The sequence below is a fragment of the Thermobia domestica genome, chromosome 2 (genome assembly GCF_964235325.1).
Source record: "Thermobia domestica chromosome 2, izTheDome1.hap1.1, whole genome shotgun sequence".
NCBI classification, from domain to species: domain Eukaryota; kingdom Metazoa; phylum Arthropoda; class Insecta; order Zygentoma; family Lepismatidae; genus Thermobia; species Thermobia domestica.
Genome location: NC_137455.1, coordinates 326210131 through 326231972, shown reverse-complemented (window position 1 = coordinate 326231972; position 21842 = coordinate 326210131). Strand labels below are relative to the sequence as shown.

The window sequence follows — 21842 nt, the reverse complement described above, 5'->3', positions numbered from 1 at the left end:
TTCAGTAATAATAACAACATTCATTATACTTATCAAACATAGCACCATCATTATTCCAATCAATCTTCAGCTTCGTTACATCTGGTTGAGCTTCGTTACATACATTCCATAAAATTTTCCATGCCGGAATTTGGACTAATACAATTTTTTACAAACATTTTCGGGACATAAATACAAGACATCCAGATCTGGAACACTAACAAAAACATATATTAGAAACACATTAAAATATTTTAAAAACAATTTAATATATTATCTCTACTTAAATAAAGTTTCTGACTAGATGGTTTGTAAGAATTTTTTTATATTTCTGACTAGATTAATTTTTTCTACTTTTTTTTTATAATACTTCAGTTGGGAATTACATACAGAAATATGCTTAATGCATTTAATATTTATGATGCATTTCCTCTTCTTTCTCTATACTTTTTCGTCAAACTAACATGACTCTTACGGATATCTCTGGGATTGTCTACATTAACAACTCTTATGGTATTCCTACCCAGAAAACATTCGATCTCGAATGGTCCACACCATTTCGCACACAAAGATTTTGTTCTTTTATCTTTCATTGATGATAATACCTGTGATTTAATTAATACCTTGTCACCCACATTATAATCATTATCTAGCCGACGTTGATTGTATATTTTCTTTTTACGTTGCCATGCTCTTTCCATGTTATCTAAAGCTCGATTCCATAACTCGGGATCCCTAGGATTCAAGTCCAACATACTTATTTTCCACTTTATATCCAGTGGATTACAAACATTATAATTAAATACTAAATCCATAGGACTACATTTCGTATCCTCATGGATGGCATTATTGACAGAAAATTCAATTTCCCACAATCCTTTATCCCATGAGCTTTGTTTCTTTCCGAAATATATTCTTAATGAATTTTTTATAGTGGATACGTATTTTTCACTAGGATTTGACGCCGGGTGATAAGGGGATATACTAATATCCTTAATACCATTTGCATATAGAAAATCTTTGAATTTAGCCGATGTAAATATTGAATGATTATCATGACATATGCTAAAAATAAATCCATTTCTACACATTAATTTATATAACTTATTAATCACACTTTGTGACGACAAAACCTTAATTGGTTCTAGAAAAACTCTTTTAGAAAAGGAATCAACAACTATCAAACAGTAACGTCCTGACTTACTTTCAATTAGTGGTCCTAGTAAATCTACTGCCCAGAGTCCATTAACTACATTCTCATACTTAGATACTAGCTTTCCAGTAGGTTTTCTATTATGGCTCTTATTTAGCTGACAATCCGAACAAGTGGATACGTAATCTTTTATATCCTTCAATATCCCGTTCCATGTAAAACGAGCACAGATCTTAGCTATAGATTTATTTATACTAGCATGAGAACCTGGCAAAATATTTGAGTGAAAGAATTCTATTATACTAGGAACTAATTCCTTGGGCAAACATACTTTGTATGGATTTCTTATGGCTCTTGTTTTCTTACATAATATGCCTTGGATTAATTTATATCCTTCTACTTCCCTTTTTGCTTTTAATTCCCTTATAATATTACCTAATTCAGGGTCTTTTAATTGATGTTCTTTAATTGATATATTAGCAAAAGGCATATTCCAAAGGTTAATTAGACAATAATTATTTACCTGTTCAGAGTGAGAAAGTTCAGTTTCCATTTCCTCAAAATTATTCTGATCATATAACCTTGAAATAAAATCTGCTGTTATATTCATATTAGAGGATATAGATTTTACATCAAACGTAAATGCAAATAGTCTGTATAATAATGATCCATAACGTTTAACCCTTTTCATATTCCTCAAGGCATACACAAGTCCAGAATGATCCATTCTTAATTCAAAAGGTTTATGCAAGTAAGTACTAAAACGTTCAATAGTTTCTATAGCTGCTAACATTTCTAGCAAGTAAATCGGCTTATTAAAGTCATGTTTCTTTAGACGTCTACTATAGAATGCTACAGGTACCAAGTTATTATTATCATCATATTGTTGTAGGACTCCCCCTAAACTTTTGAGACTGCTATCCGTATTGACAATAAACTTCTTATTTAAATCGGGTAGTTTCAACATTACATGATTGGCAAATAATTCCTTAATATCTTCCAATGCTTTTTGTTGTTCCGGTCCCCAAACAAATTCAGCAGAAGCCGCCCTTAAACGTTCAATGGGTTCCATAACCTCATGGAACTGCGGGACGAACTTTGCATAGTATTGTAAAAAACATGATAAAGAAATTAATCCTTTTTTTGTCTTTGGAGCAGGTAACTTTCTAATTACTTCTAACCTTGAAGGGTCCATGTACATTTTCCCATTTTCAATAATAAAGCCTAAATATGATATCTTATTTGAAAAAAAAGTACATTTCTTTGTGGATAAAGTTAAACCTTTTTCTTCCAATAACCTTAAAACTTTTTCCAATAATTGCTTATGGCTTTCTATATCTGAACTTTTGCAAATTAGGTCGTCCATATACCATTGAACCCCTTCATCTTTCAAAGGATACAATAAGTCAGTTAATATTTTAGATAATACATGACTCCCTGCTGCCAAACCAAAAGGCAAGACTTTATATTCATATAAACCCCTATGCGTAAGAAATGCTGTTAGATGACGGCTTTCCTTTGTTAAAGGTATGGTTAAATATGCTTTCCGTATATCAAGATGGCTAAAGATTTTACCATCAGATAATTCAGACAATATGTCTTCTATCCTTGGTGTGAACTGAGTATTTAAATAAAGATGACGATTCAAATCAGAATAATTAACTATTAATCTCTTTGTTCCGTCATTATTATTTACTAAAAAACAAGGGAAAGCATAATCACTGTTACTTGGTTGTATTAAATCAGCCTTTAACATCTCATCAAGAATTTTATCCATCTCTCTTTGAGAACTCCGTGATAACGGGTAAGCCTTCTTACGAATAGGAGTGTAGTTATTTAATTGGATTTTATATTCAAAGTCTTTAATTTTACCAACATGTGATGAAAAAACAGAAGGATATTTACTAAATATCTCGTTAACATACCCTTGTAATTCAGGATTAGCTTCTAATACAACAGGATCCACCCTCAACGGGCTATCCATCTGGTCCGACTGGATGTTGGGACTGCTATCCAAGGATGGACTCATAGATGTGGCAACACTGCAAAATCCCTGTGCTGGATCTCCCGGATGTCTACCTCCATCCGTATCAAAAGCCTGAACTGTGGACCTTTCCACCAAGTCTGAGTCACGCAGAAATAGTTTAGAAGTCTTATGGTCTGGTTCACTGTAAAATAGATCACACGAACGAGTATCTCGATTTAAACAAGGGGGGTGGATATTTAATGTATAATGTAACTGTACGTCCACTCCTTCCAAAGGGAGAATTAATTTATTATTCACGAAATCAATGTTCGCTTTCAAGAATTTTAGTTCATTTATTCCCAGTATAAATACTGGTTCTAAATTTTCAACTAGGAAAAACTTTAGTCTGTAAACACGATTTTTAAACTTGATGGGTATAACGACGCACTGATCCAGTGTTAACTTTTGTTTATCAACACCTACACCAATGAACTTCTCATTTATTATATTCACTGGGTAATTCAACTGCCGATTCCATTGAATAAAGCTTTGTCTATTAATTAACGATGCTGTAGAACAAGTATCTAAGCCTCCTCTAATACTTTTACCTAAGACAAATGCATCGATAAAAGCCGCAGTCAATGTTCCCAATGAGAAAGTTTTTATATTTTCACTTTTATTTCCATCAGCACTAATTTTAATCCCATCAATAGTATGTTCGCTTTTATTATTATCTTCTATTTGTTTATAATTACTAAAAGAATGCAAATCCTCTCTATATAATGGTTTGCTATTCTTACTGCTGTTCCCTCTAGAGCCGCCATTGCATGTAATGTTTCCATAATATTGCTTACGCATTCCTGTTTCACATTCCCCCACATTCACAGGATTCACATTGAACACCATTTTCTTTTCTCCCAAATGTTCACTATTATGTTCCCCTCGGGATCGAGTCCGGAACCCCTCCACAGGAGTCTTCATCCGATCATTATATTTCGTACGTGTGTTGTAACCCGCACTACTATTAATGTTTCCACCTTCTAACAAAGTTCTTTCTAAAACTATTTCTTCCCTTTCTGGAACTTCGGACCTCTCACTTTTAGTCTTTAACCGTGACCGTAGACTATTCCCTGCAAAGCGTCTTTTATCATTGCCATTTTTATATCTTAACTGTTTGTTATTATCACCCACACTACTAGGTAAACCATTAGTTTGAACTCCGGTTCCTATAATCTGAGTCGGAGCCCTTAACCGGTCACTAATAGCTGCAGAGCGTCTTTCCGAGTTCACATCCATATTCAATTTAACTAACCGTTTATTTAAAAGGTACTGTTTGTTAGAAGCACAGTTTGCAATGCGATGTTGTCCTCCACAAAAATAACACTTAATCTTATTTATTGGTTTTTCACTTTGTTTTGAATTCCTCACCAGTGCGGTATACATTTCTAAATTACGTTGATGTTTTTCGTATTCCATAATATTACCCATAAGATCATCTAATGACATTGGATAGCTATATCTATAAATTTCAAATTTAATTTGAGGTTGCATCCCCTCCATAATAATATCCAACAATTCACTAGATCTACTATCATTAATAGGTCCGTAACATATTTCATAAGCATCACAAATATTATTAACATACTCAAGCAAATTTTCTTTAGGTCTTTGTATTACTTTTACATAACGATTTATGAGTTCTCGCCTACCTAAAGGAGTTATTAATCTACGACACAAATATCCTGATATTTGCAACCAATTATTAGTCATTTCATACAATGCTACTAGCTCCTGATTTAAACGACCTTCAGCTTTACTCAAAGCTGCTATCAAAACAGACTCAACCGGGAATATTTTTAATTTAATTATTCTAAGAACTGCCACTAGAAATTGAAATAACTGTATATCGTCTGTTCCATCTGTTCTTGGGATATACTGTATTTTCTCATTAAATAAATTACTGGAAACACTTCCATTTAATTTATCAGCCCGTATTTGAAATGGCATAAAACTATTAACCAAAGGTTCGCTACTTGCATTTATTTCTTTTACCTCTATCGAGTTTTTATCTACAAAAGGATTTGTACTAGGATTTTCTTCTTTTTCTTTTATGTCAGCTGTTTGCCCCAGGTCAATAAACGGGTTTGTGTCTGCACTGACACAACTAGCACTATCTACAGACATAAGCGGTTGGAACTCGTTATGCAACATTCCACCCTCTGCTAAACTCGCAGTGGTGTTACTTGCTGTAGACAATGACTCAACCATTTTGCTGGGTTTATCAACAGCAGAAATTTGTAATGACCTTGACTCCCTTCCGGAATCTAAATACGATAAATCCCAGCGTTGACCTTCAGTCTGCGGTACAACAACTCCTGAATCTCCATTTTCAAATCCATTCAAAAATAAACGTGGTTGATTTCTTTCTTTCTTAAATTCCATATTAATTACCAAGCAAATAAAAAGAGCTATTCTAATGCAATTTAAATATCGAAAATAATTACTATTCCTTACGGTAAGCGAAACCCTTTAACAATCATTGGCAGTTTTATTGCTATAGGCTATAAATTTTACGTACTCTGAAAATACTGACATTTAATCAATCCTAACTGAACTAAATGTAATATCCTCCTTAACATAATTCTAATTAGATAGATATATACAGATTGATCCTGAAAAATGTCCATATATTTAATAGCTCACTTAACAACTTTCCCACCTTAGTCAGATTTTGCCAAACAAAACCCGCAATCTTAACATGTATTTTACTTCGTTTTTTGAAGTTGATTCGAAACGATATGTTTGTAACGTGCCACTATGTGCTCCGTCCTGGGCCGCTGGTTGTAATAACCAGGACAATTATTAGTATGCGGGATTCGTAATTTCTATATATAATGGCTATATTTTGCAAGTAAGCTTTTTTTAAAATTTCCATGCAGAATTATCGGGAATTATTCTATAATTAGAGTGAATTTTAGACTAGAACTAGCTTAAATATTACCAGTAAACTGCTATTTTCTTCAAAATTAAAAAAAAAAATGTGAAATACTAAGGTAATTTGGTTAAGTGAAAGTAACTGATTTTCTAGCTTGTCAAATTTTATAACAAAGTTCATGAAAAATTATATATGCAATACAGAAAAATATTGAATGAAATAACAACAATTTTTAAGCAAAATTGGAAAATCCAAAAATATATATCTGAATTGAATGGTACTATGCTCTCTTTTGAACAAGAATACAACTTTCGAGAATGAATCCAATAAATATGATAAATAAAATACCTCGTAATTTTTATAAATCCAATTATAAATTCAATATTTGATCTGCAGGAAAAAATTTAACAAATATATTGAGAATATTAAATAATCAAGATTTAACACTCACCCATGCTTTGAACAACCATCTAATACCTTCAGGAGGACTGTTTCGAATTACCTCTGTTAACACGATTTTCATATTATCACACCAATTATAGATATTTCGGTATAGAAAATAGAACTTTCACAAATATAATAGGTTGATATTTTGAGAACTATTAACAATTTTCACATAATTCTTGAAATTTAAATCACGATAATTTTCTGGCTAAACCACTACCATGAAACCGTTAAAGATTCACATTAAGCAGAGATAAACCTTGCCCAGTTCGACATATCGTTTCGAATGGCTGTTCAAACTTCCTACAGCTCTTTCGAACGTATGTGTTTTTAGAGATTTCCGCTAGAGGCGCTCTAGTACCCTGAAGTGTAGGTACTGAAAGCATAACCTTCTAGGATATCATTGATATTAGAACTTTTTTTTTTTTTATAATGTGATCTCATCACACGTAACAAGTTTAAAATTATAAGATAATATTTTTGGACCCAAAAGTAGCATATCGGTCACTTTGACACACTCATTGTAATCTACGAATGACAGCATAACGTTCCATGTCTCATTTCTACTTCCAGTGTTTTATCAAAGAAGAAATTAAACAGTACATGATTTTTTAAAAAAAACTCGAAGTTCATTATACACATTTGGCTACATATTTTGTAGCAAAATGTGTATAATGAACTTTGCGTTTTTTGTTTAAATTATCATGTACTGTTTAATTTCTTCTTTCGTAAAATATTGCAAGCAGAAATGAGACATGAAACGTTATTCTGTCATTCGTAGATTACAATGAGTGTGTCAATATGTAATATATACTTTGTTAGATACTTTACTACATACATACTTCGCTACATACTTAGTTAGATACACAGATTGAAATAGTATAAGGAAATGAATGTTCACTCAAGCGTATAAACACATTTCTGCACGGTTTAGAGATGGAGAAAATATGTAATTCAATTTCCATTTATACAAACTATGAGAACATACGTATATATGTTCCTGTTTAATTACTGAATGAAATCCTTTTAAGGAAATATAGTACTTTGTACGTATTTGTCATCAATAGTATCGAACTCAAATTACATAAATTCAATTATTAACATCAAATTTAAAACCAGTACAATAAGTAGGTTTCGTTTTACAATTATGAGACTAGGTTAAATTCCAAACTTAACAGTGACATTAAAACAGTATTATAATTTACGGCTGTAATAGATTAATAATGGGATCAGATAGAACCTATTCTTCTCACGCTGAATTCATATGAGGAACATTTTCGTGATATCTCTTACAATTATTAATATATACAAATTAACATTGAAACCTAAAGTCCTACTATTTAATACAATTTTTGGTTTCAATAGAAAAACTAAATTGAGTAGAAACCTATTTTTTGAATACTGTATCAATGTGAAAATCGTTTGTACCTCCGACTACTATTTCTTTCTATGGGAACTAGAATTAAAACCGAAAGTAATCGTAGTTTTCTGCTATTTCTACATGCAATAGAGGAGTAAAGTCGGAGATGCACACTATTATTCTATACCTGCTTCTCGCTATTAACTATAATAGTTCAGTATAATGATCAGCTTTGAAACTGAAAATTATAGATTTCCCCCACTTCCCATCACAACAAAAGGATAAAGTGGAGATATAAATTAATCGTGCCGTTCTAAATCCCTCGATAACTCTTGTCGTTATTGCTATAGGAGGATCGATACTGAAACAGCAAACACCAGTACATTTTTACCACTTCCAGTATTGCGTAGAATATTACAAGTAAAAACGATCTATTTTCTTTAGACACTGAATCTTTTGAAAGACGACTAGTCACTGCCTATTACCTACAGGTACCTGCAGTGTCGGATTTAGTATAAGCTAAACAAGCTATAGCTTAGGGCCCCACTCTCTTTGGGGCCCTTGAAAGATAAAGGTAAAACTGGATTTACATTTGCAAAATATATTAGAAACAATAAATAAGATAAAATCTACATAGTGCTTCGTGTTGTGTAAGTTCTATGATGTAAGTAATGAGCCCCATTCTGCTAGCCTAATTTTTAAAATATCACTAGTTTCCTCATTTCTGTATATAGGACGCCTACGTTCATCTGGACACATAAAGGACCCTATTACCTTCAACAGCATAGGGCTCCACCAAACCTAAATCCAGCTCTGCGTACCAGCTGTTTAGGTTTTTGAAACATTTCGAGACTGATGAAAGAATTAACTACAGAATTGATTTAATTACAGAAAGGTCTAATTTCAAAATGTTAAACTTTAGAATGGAATATTCGTCTAACCACTAGATATCCTAACCAAACACAATGGTTGTAAATTTCACCTGAAATTGCCTGTGACATCTGTTTAGAAATATAACTAATGGAGTATTTTATGTTTGTTTTTTTTCGTTTTTGGCATACTAACCGCGTATTTTACAATCTTACAGTGCATCGAAAATAAAAATAACTTTTTTAATAGTTAATATAAAGTTAGTATATACTTTTGATAAGAAAGAAAAATCTCTAAAGAATTCCAGCTGCCTGACTATCAAATAACGATAAATTGTTATTGTTACCGTTTTAAGAGAAGGGGCGGATCCAGGACCGATTTCTGGGGGGGCGGTGGGTTGTCATACTGTCAGTTAGAGCTACTTTTAAGAGCTCCAAACTCTGGGATGGGTTTTATTTATATATATAAAATAAAAAAGTTTCCTCTTCTGGATGGGGGGGGGGGCAATTGTCCCGATCGACCCCCCTGGATCCACTCCTGTTTAAGAGATATACCTAGGTAGATAATAAGCTGTTATTTATAAAACGTTAACACTCTCTAGATACAGTAATGACTCTATCGCAACATATCAGTGTGCTAGAGCAAACCGTTTAAAAATGGCTCGTCTAATGTATATATTGTGTAGAAAATCAGTCAATTGAAAGGCGCATTACGCTTTCTTGTAGATACTGTTGCTGGCTAAATGAAGTGACATTGGAAGTACATTTTTGTTTCTTTGTCTTAATATGGGTTGAAAGTAAACTTTTCGAGAATTATCCGAAGCTATTTCTGATATAAAACGCATTTTTCGCATAAACGCATTGTCGAGTTAATGTCAGTGACAAAAGGATGAATTTACTTAGATAGGGATCTTACGCGAGGAGGTTTAGATTATGTGAGAATTTCCTGTTCTGAATTAAGCTGTATGGATTTAATTTTTCATTTGTGGAAACTACTATAATTATCAGCATTATTACTTAATACTGTTATAAGGTGTTCCCTGTAGAGAAGTAAATTTTACAGTATGTTACTAACTGTATCAACATTTTCGAGGATGTTGTGTTTGTTTAAATGCAACAACAAAGGAGACTCACTCTCTTCATGTCAGCAAAAATGTAAATATTCAATATATATGAAGAACAAATTGACAGAAGAAATGTTTTAAACATTATCTAAAGGGTCCTAGTTACGTTTGGTACTAACATTATTCTTGTGTTTCCAGGTGGATATCTGCAACAAAGTTTGAGCCAACCTATGCTAGACGAGCCTTCCCCTGTTTTGATGAACCAGAAATGAAGGCAAAGTTTACAATATCTCTTGCAAGACCAGATGATCTCGTAGCATTGAGCAACATGCCAATCAGAGCTACAGAGAAAATGTAATTATTTAACTTTGTTATACAATTCTAATCCTAGAATACACGTACATAACCTAATTAAAAGCGTATTAAATTTTATCCCAAAGTTGAATTGTGTATTAATTTTTGCAGTTTCATTCAGGTTCAAAAGTTAACTATTAATTCTATATTCTTGATTATTTATTACTTTGAACCTAATTTTATATGGAGATTAGTAGTAAACTCCAGTTAGAAAGTGTCTTCAAAATTGAAACATTGATATTGAAATATAGTATATACAGTATATCATAATGCTTGTACTGATGTGTTCGAAATCTTAAATCTGCAATGAAATTTCTGTTTCAATTTAGCAAAAAAGGAATTTCAAAACAGGAATTAATTTTATTATTTTAAAGATGGAATATAATATTATCTCCAATTTTATTATACAACAGTTTATTTAGTGTGCTTTTGTGTGGATTAAGAATATTCCCTTAACTTTGAATTATTCTTTTAGTCATACCTTCAGACTCAATTCTAATTATATATAAATTTTGATTGACTTACACCTTTCTTGCAATGAACAATTTTTTTTGTTGATGATCTATTACATACACTTTAAATATATAAAAGTATGTGCAACTTTAATTGCTTCCATTAGTTTCCTTTGTTAGTAAAGTCTTTTGTACTTCTACTATCAGCAGAAAGGTATTTATTTTAATACATACTTTTTGCTTGAAATGTGTTTATACAGGGTGTTTCAAAACAACAACGACAAAGTTTGGGAAGTGATTCCTGACATCAAGATAAGACGAAAAGTATAGACCAACCTGGGTGCACAAATGCTTCATTTCGGAGTTATAGGCTGCAGAAAACATGAAAAATTGAAATTTAAAGACCCATAGCTCCGAAACTGTGGAATCTACTGCAGTCGGGACTGTAGGAGCTAATATGTGGGCAATCCAAGAATACATGCTTCAGAATCCTAAGGTACTCACACAACAATTTTTGAGAGGGAGTTTGGCTATGGTCTTATAATTTGAAGAACTCACAAACCACCTCTACAAAAATTGTTATGGAAGTACGTCAGGATTCTGAAATATGCCCTATGATATTTGCATAGGGCACATACTAATTCCTAAATAAAGTCTTGACCCGACTACTGTAGGTCCCATAGCTTCGAAGCTATGGACCTTTAACACTTATTTTCTCATGCTTTTGGCAGCCTATAATTCCGAAAGGAAGCGTTTGTGCACCCAGGTTGGTCTATACTTTTTGTCTTATACTTTGTGTCAGGAATCACCTTCTAAACCAAGGATGCTAATAAGCACTCGCTCACTTGCTCACTCGCCCGAGGCGAGTGGTTCATCGGTACGGGCGAGTATTTAGTATCAGACTGAAGGTAAGTAAATCATTTCTATTGTGAGGTGGGGACTAGTAGCCTTTTTCTTGGGCGAGTAAAATTGTGTTGCTTATTTGCATCCCTGTTCTAAACGTTGTTGGTGTTGTTTTGAAACACCTGTATATGTACAGATCCCACCTGTATAGCTAGAAATTTTTGACAGAACTGTAATTCATTTGTTACTGGTATATTGATTTTTTTGCTTTAATCGTAATTTAGAATGCAGTAAACATTGAAAAGAAAGCTGAGACATCACTCACAAATTTCAACAAGACAACAACCTACCTTAAAGACGAATGATATTGTGAAGCTAAAATTAATATAGTAAAGTTACAGAAATCCTAATTTATAGCCTTTTATAACTATTATCATACGTTTCTTAATGAATATACTTTCGTCTTAGGATAGACAAACCTGGTTGGTCGTGGGATCATTTCAGTGAGTCAGTCCCGATGTCAACGTACTTAGTAGCATTCATTGTCTGCGATTTTGTATATTTAGAATCAAGCGACAGCAATATTCCATTTAAAGTATGGGCAAGGAGAGACGCCATACAACAGGCGCAATACGCCACTGAGATTGGACCTAAATTATTGCAGCACTATGAGAGGTATTTTAACGTCGCTTACCCTCTACCAAAAATGGATATGGTAGCTCTTCCAGACTTTATTTCCAATGCAATGGAGAACTGGGGTCTTATAATGTACAGGTAAGAACTACTGATGTAAGATTTTCGGAAAATTTGAATCAACGGGATGAAAGCTTTCTTACTGTTATTTTTCGGAATAATTGAAAAATTTCAGATTTTTTTATCTGTACATCATTTCACTCTGTATATATATTGTACATTATTTTTAACGAACTTTAAAATTGTATATTTTCTACTTCAAATACAACAATTATGATGAATGCAATATACCAAACCAAAACCACTTGGAATAACGGCTCGATTTGTGAGCCCGAGCCGCTCCACGCCATCTGTTAGCGACTGGTGGAACTACATTCAGCCTAGCGCCGAACAGACATGCGTCGCCCTATCGCTAACCGGCGAATCAGGAACTTTCTAGACCTAGTGGTCCTCACGCCTTCTATTCACGTCCCTCCCCAGTTTGCCTCACGACGCTGGGTGGACGCCGAAAATTAGGGAAGCACCTGCTGGGAATCGAACCCGAAACTACTCGGACATGAATCCAACGGTGTCCCCGATGGATGCAATAGTTGAATTAAATGAGGAAACAAAGGTAGTGATTAAAGTTCCAGACCTATAAGAGTAAACCTATTGACCGACCCGTTACTACAACTCCAAAACTACTGAGTGGAACTTCGAAAGTTTGTATATTCTTCCTGTATTCTAATACGACGATAAGATTGAATTTTATAAAATGTGATCCGTAGGCAAGGAAACAGAGGTGAAAGTTTTCGCAATGCCAAGGAAATAAAACTTGCATGAGTATTTTTTTTTTTTTTTTGAAACTAGAAAAAGATGTGTAATAGATATGTTATAATTTGGACTAGATGTGAAAATAATTATCAAATGTTCAGATTGGTCGTCCGAAATCAAAGTAGTGTAATCATTTACCATACAACATATGACAAATATTCAGTATTTCGGAGCTTTCTGAATTCTAGGCTCTCTAGTAATTACTTTCATTTTTATTATACGAAACGAATCTAAAAGACAGTATAAATTATACGAGATAAACAGGATGCATTCGCTCTGGAACAAACTTAGCATGATGCTTTTGTCTGTAATTAATTATGTAAATTATTTTCCTGTACAATCCTTTGGTTCTCTAATTATTGGCCATCAAACTTGGAATTTCTGCTTAGTCAATTTTTCGCAAATAAAATCACTAATTTAGAGAACATTTAGCGGAACAAACCTACTAAGTGTAAAGCATTTTAATAAATGCAGTGTAATGCGTAATCAGATGTGCTTAGTCAAAGAAAGGCAAGGTTTTGTCTAATTATTAAAATACTTTCTGCTATTGATATCTTTGAGATTTGCACCTTTTTCTTTCTTTAAACGCAAATAATATTATAGAAATTAATTGAATCATAATCGAAAAATTACTGGTTGAGAACAAAAACAATAATATTTTTGTCATTTGTTTAAGTACCGTTGTATTAACTTTATGGTCATAAACTGTTGCGAAGCTAATGTCACGTTTTGGTAACCTACACTGTTAGATTGAACGTCTTTGTTTTATACACCAAAGAAAATGTTTTAAAAAATGTACAAATGGACACTATTCTTCGAAAATAAATTCTATCTATAAACAACCATGGAATATAGTACAAATTCTACGGTCAGCCATGAGTCTTTATGAAACTAAATCTGTTTGATTTGGTACGAGACTATACAGAACTCTTCCAATAGAAATATTTAGGCTTCATTTTCCTGGATAACACATCAATTTTAATACATATTTTCGAGACGAGACAGCTTGAACTTTTGTTTCGGAGACAATTTTAGTAGCTTCTTACTCAAATCTCAATTACCTAACATACAGTAAAACCTTTGAATTTGACCACCTCTCTAAATTGGCCACCTGCTTATCTTGGCCTGGTTCGTCTTGATCCTGCATTTTCCCATAAGACATTCGTGACTAATTACTCTGTAAGTTGTCCACCTATCTATCTTGGAAGTTGGCCATATTGAAGCAATGTTTACCCTCTGATGATAATAATAAATTTACCTGTGTATCTTGGTCACGCAAAATACCGTTTTGTTATTTTTCTTAACTCTTTCGTATTCCCATATGAGAGGCAAATGTTTTGTATTTGTGACGGGAGACAATAAGCATGGATTTCCATTATTTGTTTTTGGATGTCAGTGGCCAGAATACTACCCTGATAAAGGGGTGGTGAAGGAAGATGTGAATAAGAAAAAGTACGTACAAGAATTCAGGAAATGATTGTATACGTATTGGTTTACCCTGTTTGTTTTGGTAAAACCATTAGCTACGTATATCGGCTCCTTTCATCAGTGGGGAGTTTTAGTAATTCTGGAAAATTCTCAAGGTTAGAGTTAACCATGTCAATTGTCAACTATTGGCACCTGACGGCTTGTCGAAAGGTAGCGTAGGTTTTGAGATATGAATTTCCTTAACATCCTTCTGGAAACATCTTTTGCTCCAAGGGAAACACTTGTAGCTCATTAACAAGAGATAGTTAACTACAAAATTAGAATGTACATATGTGCCAAAAAGAATAAAAGAAATACTTTTAGGAAGGACCACCATCAAAAATAATTGTATAATAAATGAGTTGCTAGTTTTTCGAAAGTTATCTACAGAAAATATTTGTCACTGTCGAAAAAAGTCATATAAACTGCATACTGTTCAATTTATAATTTTGCTTTCCTTATTTTCAATCTGAATAACTCAGTGTGCTACAATATCAATTTCAATAAACTGTGTACAGTTTCTATTTTATGGTTGTTTGTGTTAATGTGTTTTCAATACGAATAATTCAGTGTACCAGACTAGTACATATATTGGGTAGCATTCGTAAGTCCTAAACGGCATAAGTCCTAAAAATGTAGGCACTAGACTTAAATTTTAGGTCTTGTGCCGTTTAGGACTTGTGCCGCGAAATGATTTTTAGGTCTTGTGCTGTTTAGGTCTTTTGCCGTTTAAGACATATGCCGGTGCCGTTTAGGTCTTGTGCCTTCTTCATTCACTAGCTTTAGTTCTGAAATTCGCCACAACCACACGAAATTGCGACGATACAGCAATTAGTAGACGATAATGTTACGAACGTAGCTAATTCCAACGGTAACAGCTATATCAACATGCACGGCAGTGCATGGGAGCCAAGTTCCGGGAAGAAAATGAAAACTGGCCTGCACTGCCGTAATCATATTATACGCGAACAAGATTTTTGGGTAAAATCGCCCATTTCGAGGCTCTGTAAAATCCATTCTATTAAGGGTAGAAACATAAAATTTAGAATTTAAGGCGACAGCCGGAAGATATACTCATACGCCAAATCTTACATTCGTACCTTCAACCATTTTCGAGTACTGGACCCCTAAAATATGCAGTTCTCAGGCTCACTGACGTGAACCTCTGCACAAAGGTACCTTATAATGCCTTGCGTATGGAAAAAGTCCGCAATTCGAGAAAAGTTCTATGGGAAAGTTTTCATAGGCAAAAAACTGTCCTTAGCCAAACAAGAAAACGTTTCATTCACTCACTCATCAAATTGATTAAGTACTTCCCAATGAGATAGAAACGCGAAACTTGCACAAAAGTACCTTATAATGAGTTGAGTATGGAAAAAAGGCCGAAAGTTAAGGAATGTTCTATGGAAAAGTTTTTATCGAAAAAAAACTGTCCTTAACCAAGCAAGAAATCGTTTCACTCACTCACTCATCAAATTGATTAGGTACTTCCCAATGAGATAGAAACGTGAAACTCTGCACAAAGGTACTTTATAATGACTTGAGTATGAAAAAAGTCCGAAACTTGAGGAATGTGCTATGGGAAAGTTTTTATGGGCAAAAAACTTTTCTTAGCCAGGAAAAACATGGTTTCACTCATTCACTCATCAAATGGATTAGATATTCGCAATGAGATAGAAACGTGAAACTTTGCATAAAGTTACCCTATAGTAACTTGAATAAGAAAAAAGTTTGAAATCTGAGGAATGTGAAATGGGAAAGTTTTTATGGGCAAAAACTGTCCTTAGCCAGGAAGAAAATAGTTTCGCTCACTCACTCATCAAATTGATTAGGTACTTCCCAGTGCGACAGATACGCTAAACTCCACACTAGTGTAATTTATGATGACTTGGGAATGGGAAAGTTCAGAAATTTGAGGAATGTGCTATGGGAATTTTTTATGGGCAAGAAACTGTCCTTACGCAACAAAGAAATCGTTTCACTCACTCACTCATAAAATTGATTAGGTACTTCCCAATGAGACAGAGACGCGAAACTCCGCACAAAGCAATTTATGATGACTTGGGTATGGGAAAGGTCCGAAGTTTGAGGATTGTGCTATGGGATTTTTTATGGGCAAGAGTCTGTCCTTTGCCGAGCAAGAAACCGTTTCACTCTCTCACTCATCAGATTGATTAGGTACTTCCCAATGAGATATAGATATGAAACTTTGCGTAGAAGCACCTTATAATGACTCGTGTACCGAAAAATTCCGAAATATGATTAAGGAGGTATGGGATTTTTTTATGGGCGAGAAATTGTCCTTAGCCAGGAAAAAAAATCGTTTCACTCACTCACTCATCAAATTGATTAGGTACTTCCCAATGAGACAGAGACGTGAAACTCTTCCTAAATGTATCTTATAGTGGCTTAAGTGTGAACAAATTCCAAAATGTGAGGGATGTGCTAATGGAAATTCTTCATGGGTGAAAAACTGTCCTTAGCAGAGCAGAAAACTGTTCATTTACTCACTCAACACATTGATTTGCTAGTTCCCAATGAGATAATGACGTGAAGCTGTGCATAAAAGTACCTTATAATGACTTGAATCTGAAAATTACGGTAATGTGAGGAATGTGCTATGGAAATTTTTTCATGGGAATTTTAAGGAGTGTGGTATGGGATTTTCTATGGGCGAAAAACTGTCCTTACTCAAACAGAGATCGGTTTATTTACTCACTCATCATTGATTAGGTGCTTCCAAATGAGATAGAGAATTGAAACGCTGCATAATGGTACCTACCTTACGTAATGACTTGTGTAAGTAAACGGTTCCAAATTTAAGGAATGTACTATGGGAATTTTTATGGGCGCAGAACTGTTCATAACCACTGGGTACTTTTTAATGAGATAAAGATGCGAAACTCTCCATGAAGGTGCCCTATAACGGCTTGAGAATGAAATTTGAGGAATTTGCTATAGAAAATTTTTCATTGAAAAAAAAAACTGTCCTTACAATCAGAAATCGGGAACGATTCCGCTATTGAACACATCATGTGTATAGTGATAATGTTGTCAATCGTCCGAGTGGTCGAGTTGGTGCCCTCCTCGCTGGTCTATTGGCTACCACGTGCACCTATGGTGTATGGGGCCCTGGTTTCGATTCCCGGTGGAAGAGTCTTTGGAATCTTAACTCTCCTCTATGTTTCTGTGTTCTTGTTCCTGTCGTTCTAGATTAATAGAAATAACGAGCTAAGGTCACTGAGAAAAATCCGTTATCCGGATAGCGGTATAGTGTACAAATATACGGGATCCTTATATTTACTACAGAAATCAATACTTAACATACGTAATCCATATGCTACATACATAGAGCCCTCTTTCCCGCTTAGATGTTACACAATGTCGTTGCAGGATGTCTGACATCTAACAGTCTTCCGTACATTACGTACGTCAGCTATAAGTTACATACGGCCATCTGTATGTGAGATCGTGACCGCCTCCATACAGTTCTTTCGTTCGTACGGAAAGTATGTTTATTCGGAACACTTATACGGAAAGAATGTTTAAAATATACTTTTTCAGTTATATGTTTAGTGTACCTTAAGTCCAAATACTACAGGATTTAAACATTAAACAATGTTTTTACGTATGCCACATACATTTTTTCTCAGTGTGCGAGTAAAATAAGTGAAAGGTAGTAATAAGTACTTAAGCAAGTTAATGAGGCACGTTCTGTGAATCAGTTAACTTTTAAAAACGTGGGCTAAGACACCTACATACTGCCGTAAGTTTCGTGGTTGGAAACCCAGACAAGGAAAGCCAATATTTTTTTTTTCTTTTCTCGGTGAAGATTTTCCTTTCTTGCAGTCATTGGTATTAAATAGATATTGAAATTAATTTGATAAGTAAGATAATATTGAGGTGAGAATATTTGAAATTAATGAAGTTTTTGAAGGAATGAGAAATCCAAATGTTCGAATTTATGTGAGACTAGCAACAAAATGTAACCGCTCTCGTAAATATATTGGTACCACGAGTTACATTGCGTTTTATAAATCGACTCGGGCGCCATCTTTGATTCCACGCCACCTTGAAAAGCTACCGTTCCGAGACGGCCATCATAGTTTTTCGTGGTCCTCAGGTACTAATACAGTTGTGGTTTGAAGGAAATCTGGTACCCCCAAACTATACTTACCTTACCTATACTGATCAATAAACTATCTGTAGTAAGTATAAACTATATTTCACATTTTCATCTTTGCTAAAAAAAAAAAAAAAAAAAAAAAAAAAAAAAAAAAAAAAAAACGACCAGTATTTCAGAATTAAAATAAATAAATATTTATGCAAGGCTCAAAAGATTCCTTTATTATACATTTCACATTTAAAATCAATGGTCTAACAATAACATGCTGAATGTATTTCAAATGTATTAAATGTATAATAAATAGGAGTACCCAGAACTTTTCATGTGGGTATGTGTGAAAGAAATTAAATCCAATCTACCCTTTTATTATAATATTTTTAGGAATAAGTTTATTTTGTTTTCCATATTTTAAAATAAAGAAAATGTGACAACTGAAGGAAAAACATAATCATATAGGGTGAGCACTGGTAAATCAAATATATACTCATATAATGCTGCCCATAGAATTTTGTCCGCCTTGTCAGAATGTTTCTAGGACTTTTTTTTCGTTTTGTCCCTGCTCTCGTTCCTACACCCATTATATACACCTACATGACTTCTGATGTGCATAAAAACACTGTAGGAGTCAAGGATGTTGGTCCTACATTTCCCTTTAAAAATCCTTCCAGCATCAAATTCAGTGTTTCCAAAGATTAGGCAGAACTGGAATTCCCGTTCTGCCTAAAGATAAGATCATTTAAAATATTTTCTACAAAGTGCCGGAGGACCTTTAGGAAGAACGAGAATGAATCATGAACTCCAAACTAAAATTTCTAATATGTAGATGGGTTTATATAAAACAGTTCTTTTTTTCTACATTAATAAATTCCACAACACTAGAAGTTTGCTTTCTTTTAAGATATGTTAAATATATACGGAACTCGTAAATTTGAGGAGAAAACTTGCATAATAAACTCTCAATGGGGATCGAACTTGAGACCCTGTGTGCAAGTCACACGCGATAGCAACTACATATGCAGGGTGTACTGTTTCAAGTAAAACCTTCACCCTCTCCCTAGAGAAGAAGAACTTCTTTGTAATTCACTTACATATACTAGCAACATGTAACAATCCCCAATGGTAACATTCAGATTTTGGTCAAATTTAGCAGATAGATACTACACATAAAATTAACGAATCCGTTTTATTACTTTCTGCGGAGGCAAAAGTCCCCACCCAAAATTTTGAAAATTGACACCCGAAAGGCAAGAAGAAGTGGATCGAAGTGAATGAAATCGTGTACAGATTTTGAAGACGTAAAATGAAAGAATACGTGTTTTGTATTTTTCTGAAGTAAAAAAAAAAAAAAAAAAAAACGGTTCTGTGGGATACGGACCTCTCCAAACCTTTGATCATGAAATATTAAAAGTGCTAATAATAGCCTGTCAGAAGTGCGTAGAGGACATGAAGAATTGCAACGAAACTGTGTAGTGACAATACGCAAAAAATAAACGAATATGAGTTATTTATTTTATGCAAAAGACGGTTTTAGGGAGCAAAAGTCCGCACACAAAATTTTGAACGCTGACGCCCGAAATGAAAGAAGAACTGGACCGAAGTGAATGAAACTGTGCACAGATATTGTGGGCGTAAATGATGGAATACGTGTTTCGTATTTTCGTAAAAATGAAAATAAAAAAGAATATTGGGTGGGGCACTGACCCTCTAAACTGTTGATTGCGAAATATGAAAAGTACAAAGAAGTGCAACGAAACTTTGTGCAAAAAAATGAATACGTGTTTTCAGTTTGTGCGGAAAAACAGTTTTGGGGAAAAGGCCCCCTCCGAAAAAATGTAAATAGTACCGCAGTAGCGGAGCAAAGAGTGGACCAAAGCAAATGAAATTGTGTGTAGATGTAAAGTAAGGCATCTGTGATTTCGCAAGTGTCCGCATCCGATTTGCTTCAAATTTAGCACATCAACAGTAAACAGAAAATTAATAGATATGTGTTTTTGTTTATGCGGAAAAACATTGTAAGATGAAAAGGGCTTCCCGAAATACTATAAAAATACGTTATACTGTTTGTGCTTAGTGTTGATGTGTCAAGTTTGAAAAAATCGTATAGGGACACCTGTTGAACACGAAATACCTTATTTTATTTATAATAACTACGCACAATTTCATTCGCTTTGGTCCACTCTTTCCGCCACTCGACGCTTCGGTCCCTAATCTTACGTCTATAATATCTGTGTACAATTGCATTCTCTTCGGTCTACTTCTTCTTGCTTTTCGGGCGTCAACTTTGAAAATTTTGAGTGGGTGATTCTGCCCCTAAAACCGTTTTTCAGAGGAAAATAAAAAAAAACCGTGTTACTTTATTTTTTTCAGTATTGTCCCTGCACAAAGTTTCGTTACAGTTATTCATGTCCTTTAGGCACTACTGACATACTGTTATTAGCGTTTTTGATATTTCGTAATCAAAGGTCCGTGCCCCATCCAACCGATTTTTCTAGGAAAATACGAAACACGTATTCCCTTATTTTACGTCTACAATATCTGTGCACAATTTCATTCACTTTGGTCCACTTCTTCTTGCCATTGGCAATCTGGCAATCTTACAAAGTCGAATCCCTCCTTCGTCATCACTAGACTTCGGATTTTTGCATATTTGCATGTTTTGTTCTTGATGTGATATCGATATGCTCTTTAAACAGAAATTCGTTTCAGGTGTTTTGAGGTAAAATAGCAGAGTTTTATAGTGCATATATTTGCATATTTCGGACGTTAGTGCATGTTTACGTCGTTACTGCATATAAATGCATATTTAAAGGAACGACCAAATTAATAATTTTCAACAACCAACAACTTTCTTCATAAATGGAATTTCAAGTTTCTAATACAAATAGACTGAAGATCTTTAAATGGTTCATTGTTGTCAGTTTAGAATATCTTCCAAGATTATGTGAAAGGAGAATGACAAAAGGGTGAGTGATTTATCATCCTCCCGGCAATAATGCATGAATGTCAGCTTTTTGGAAGAAGATATAAATAACAATGTCAAATCATCTACAACAAAATTTCCACGTCATTCACCTCAGTAGTTAAAGGACCTACTGTTATGTGTGTGTGGATTTGAAATTGTGTGGCAGTATAAGAATGCCAAAAGAAAAATTTTGGTCTATTTAGTTGTAGTGCGACATCTTAATTAGAATTTTAACTAGCTTAGAATTTTGTACAATTTTTGCCCATTTTTGTCCACCCAAGAAAAAAAATTGTATCATTTAAATAAAGGAGGGAAGGCCATTTCAAACTTTGTCCACATTTATCACCTGTAGTGTGACAACT

General features: G+C 34.0%; 1 protein-coding gene across 1 annotated transcript in view; it reads left to right on the top strand.

Moving 5' to 3' along the window:
* LOC145679508 (aminopeptidase Ey-like) overlaps positions 1 to 21842 on the top strand; it is a 111981-nt gene that overhangs the window by 11026 nt on the left and 79113 nt on the right. Inside the window, exons 2-3 of the mRNA XM_081750087.1 lie at positions 9969 to 10124; positions 11888 to 12193. Coding sequence (XP_081606213.1) covers positions 9969 to 10124; positions 11888 to 12193 — 462 coding nt within the window. The remainder of the gene's footprint in view (positions 1 to 9968; positions 10125 to 11887; positions 12194 to 21842) is intronic.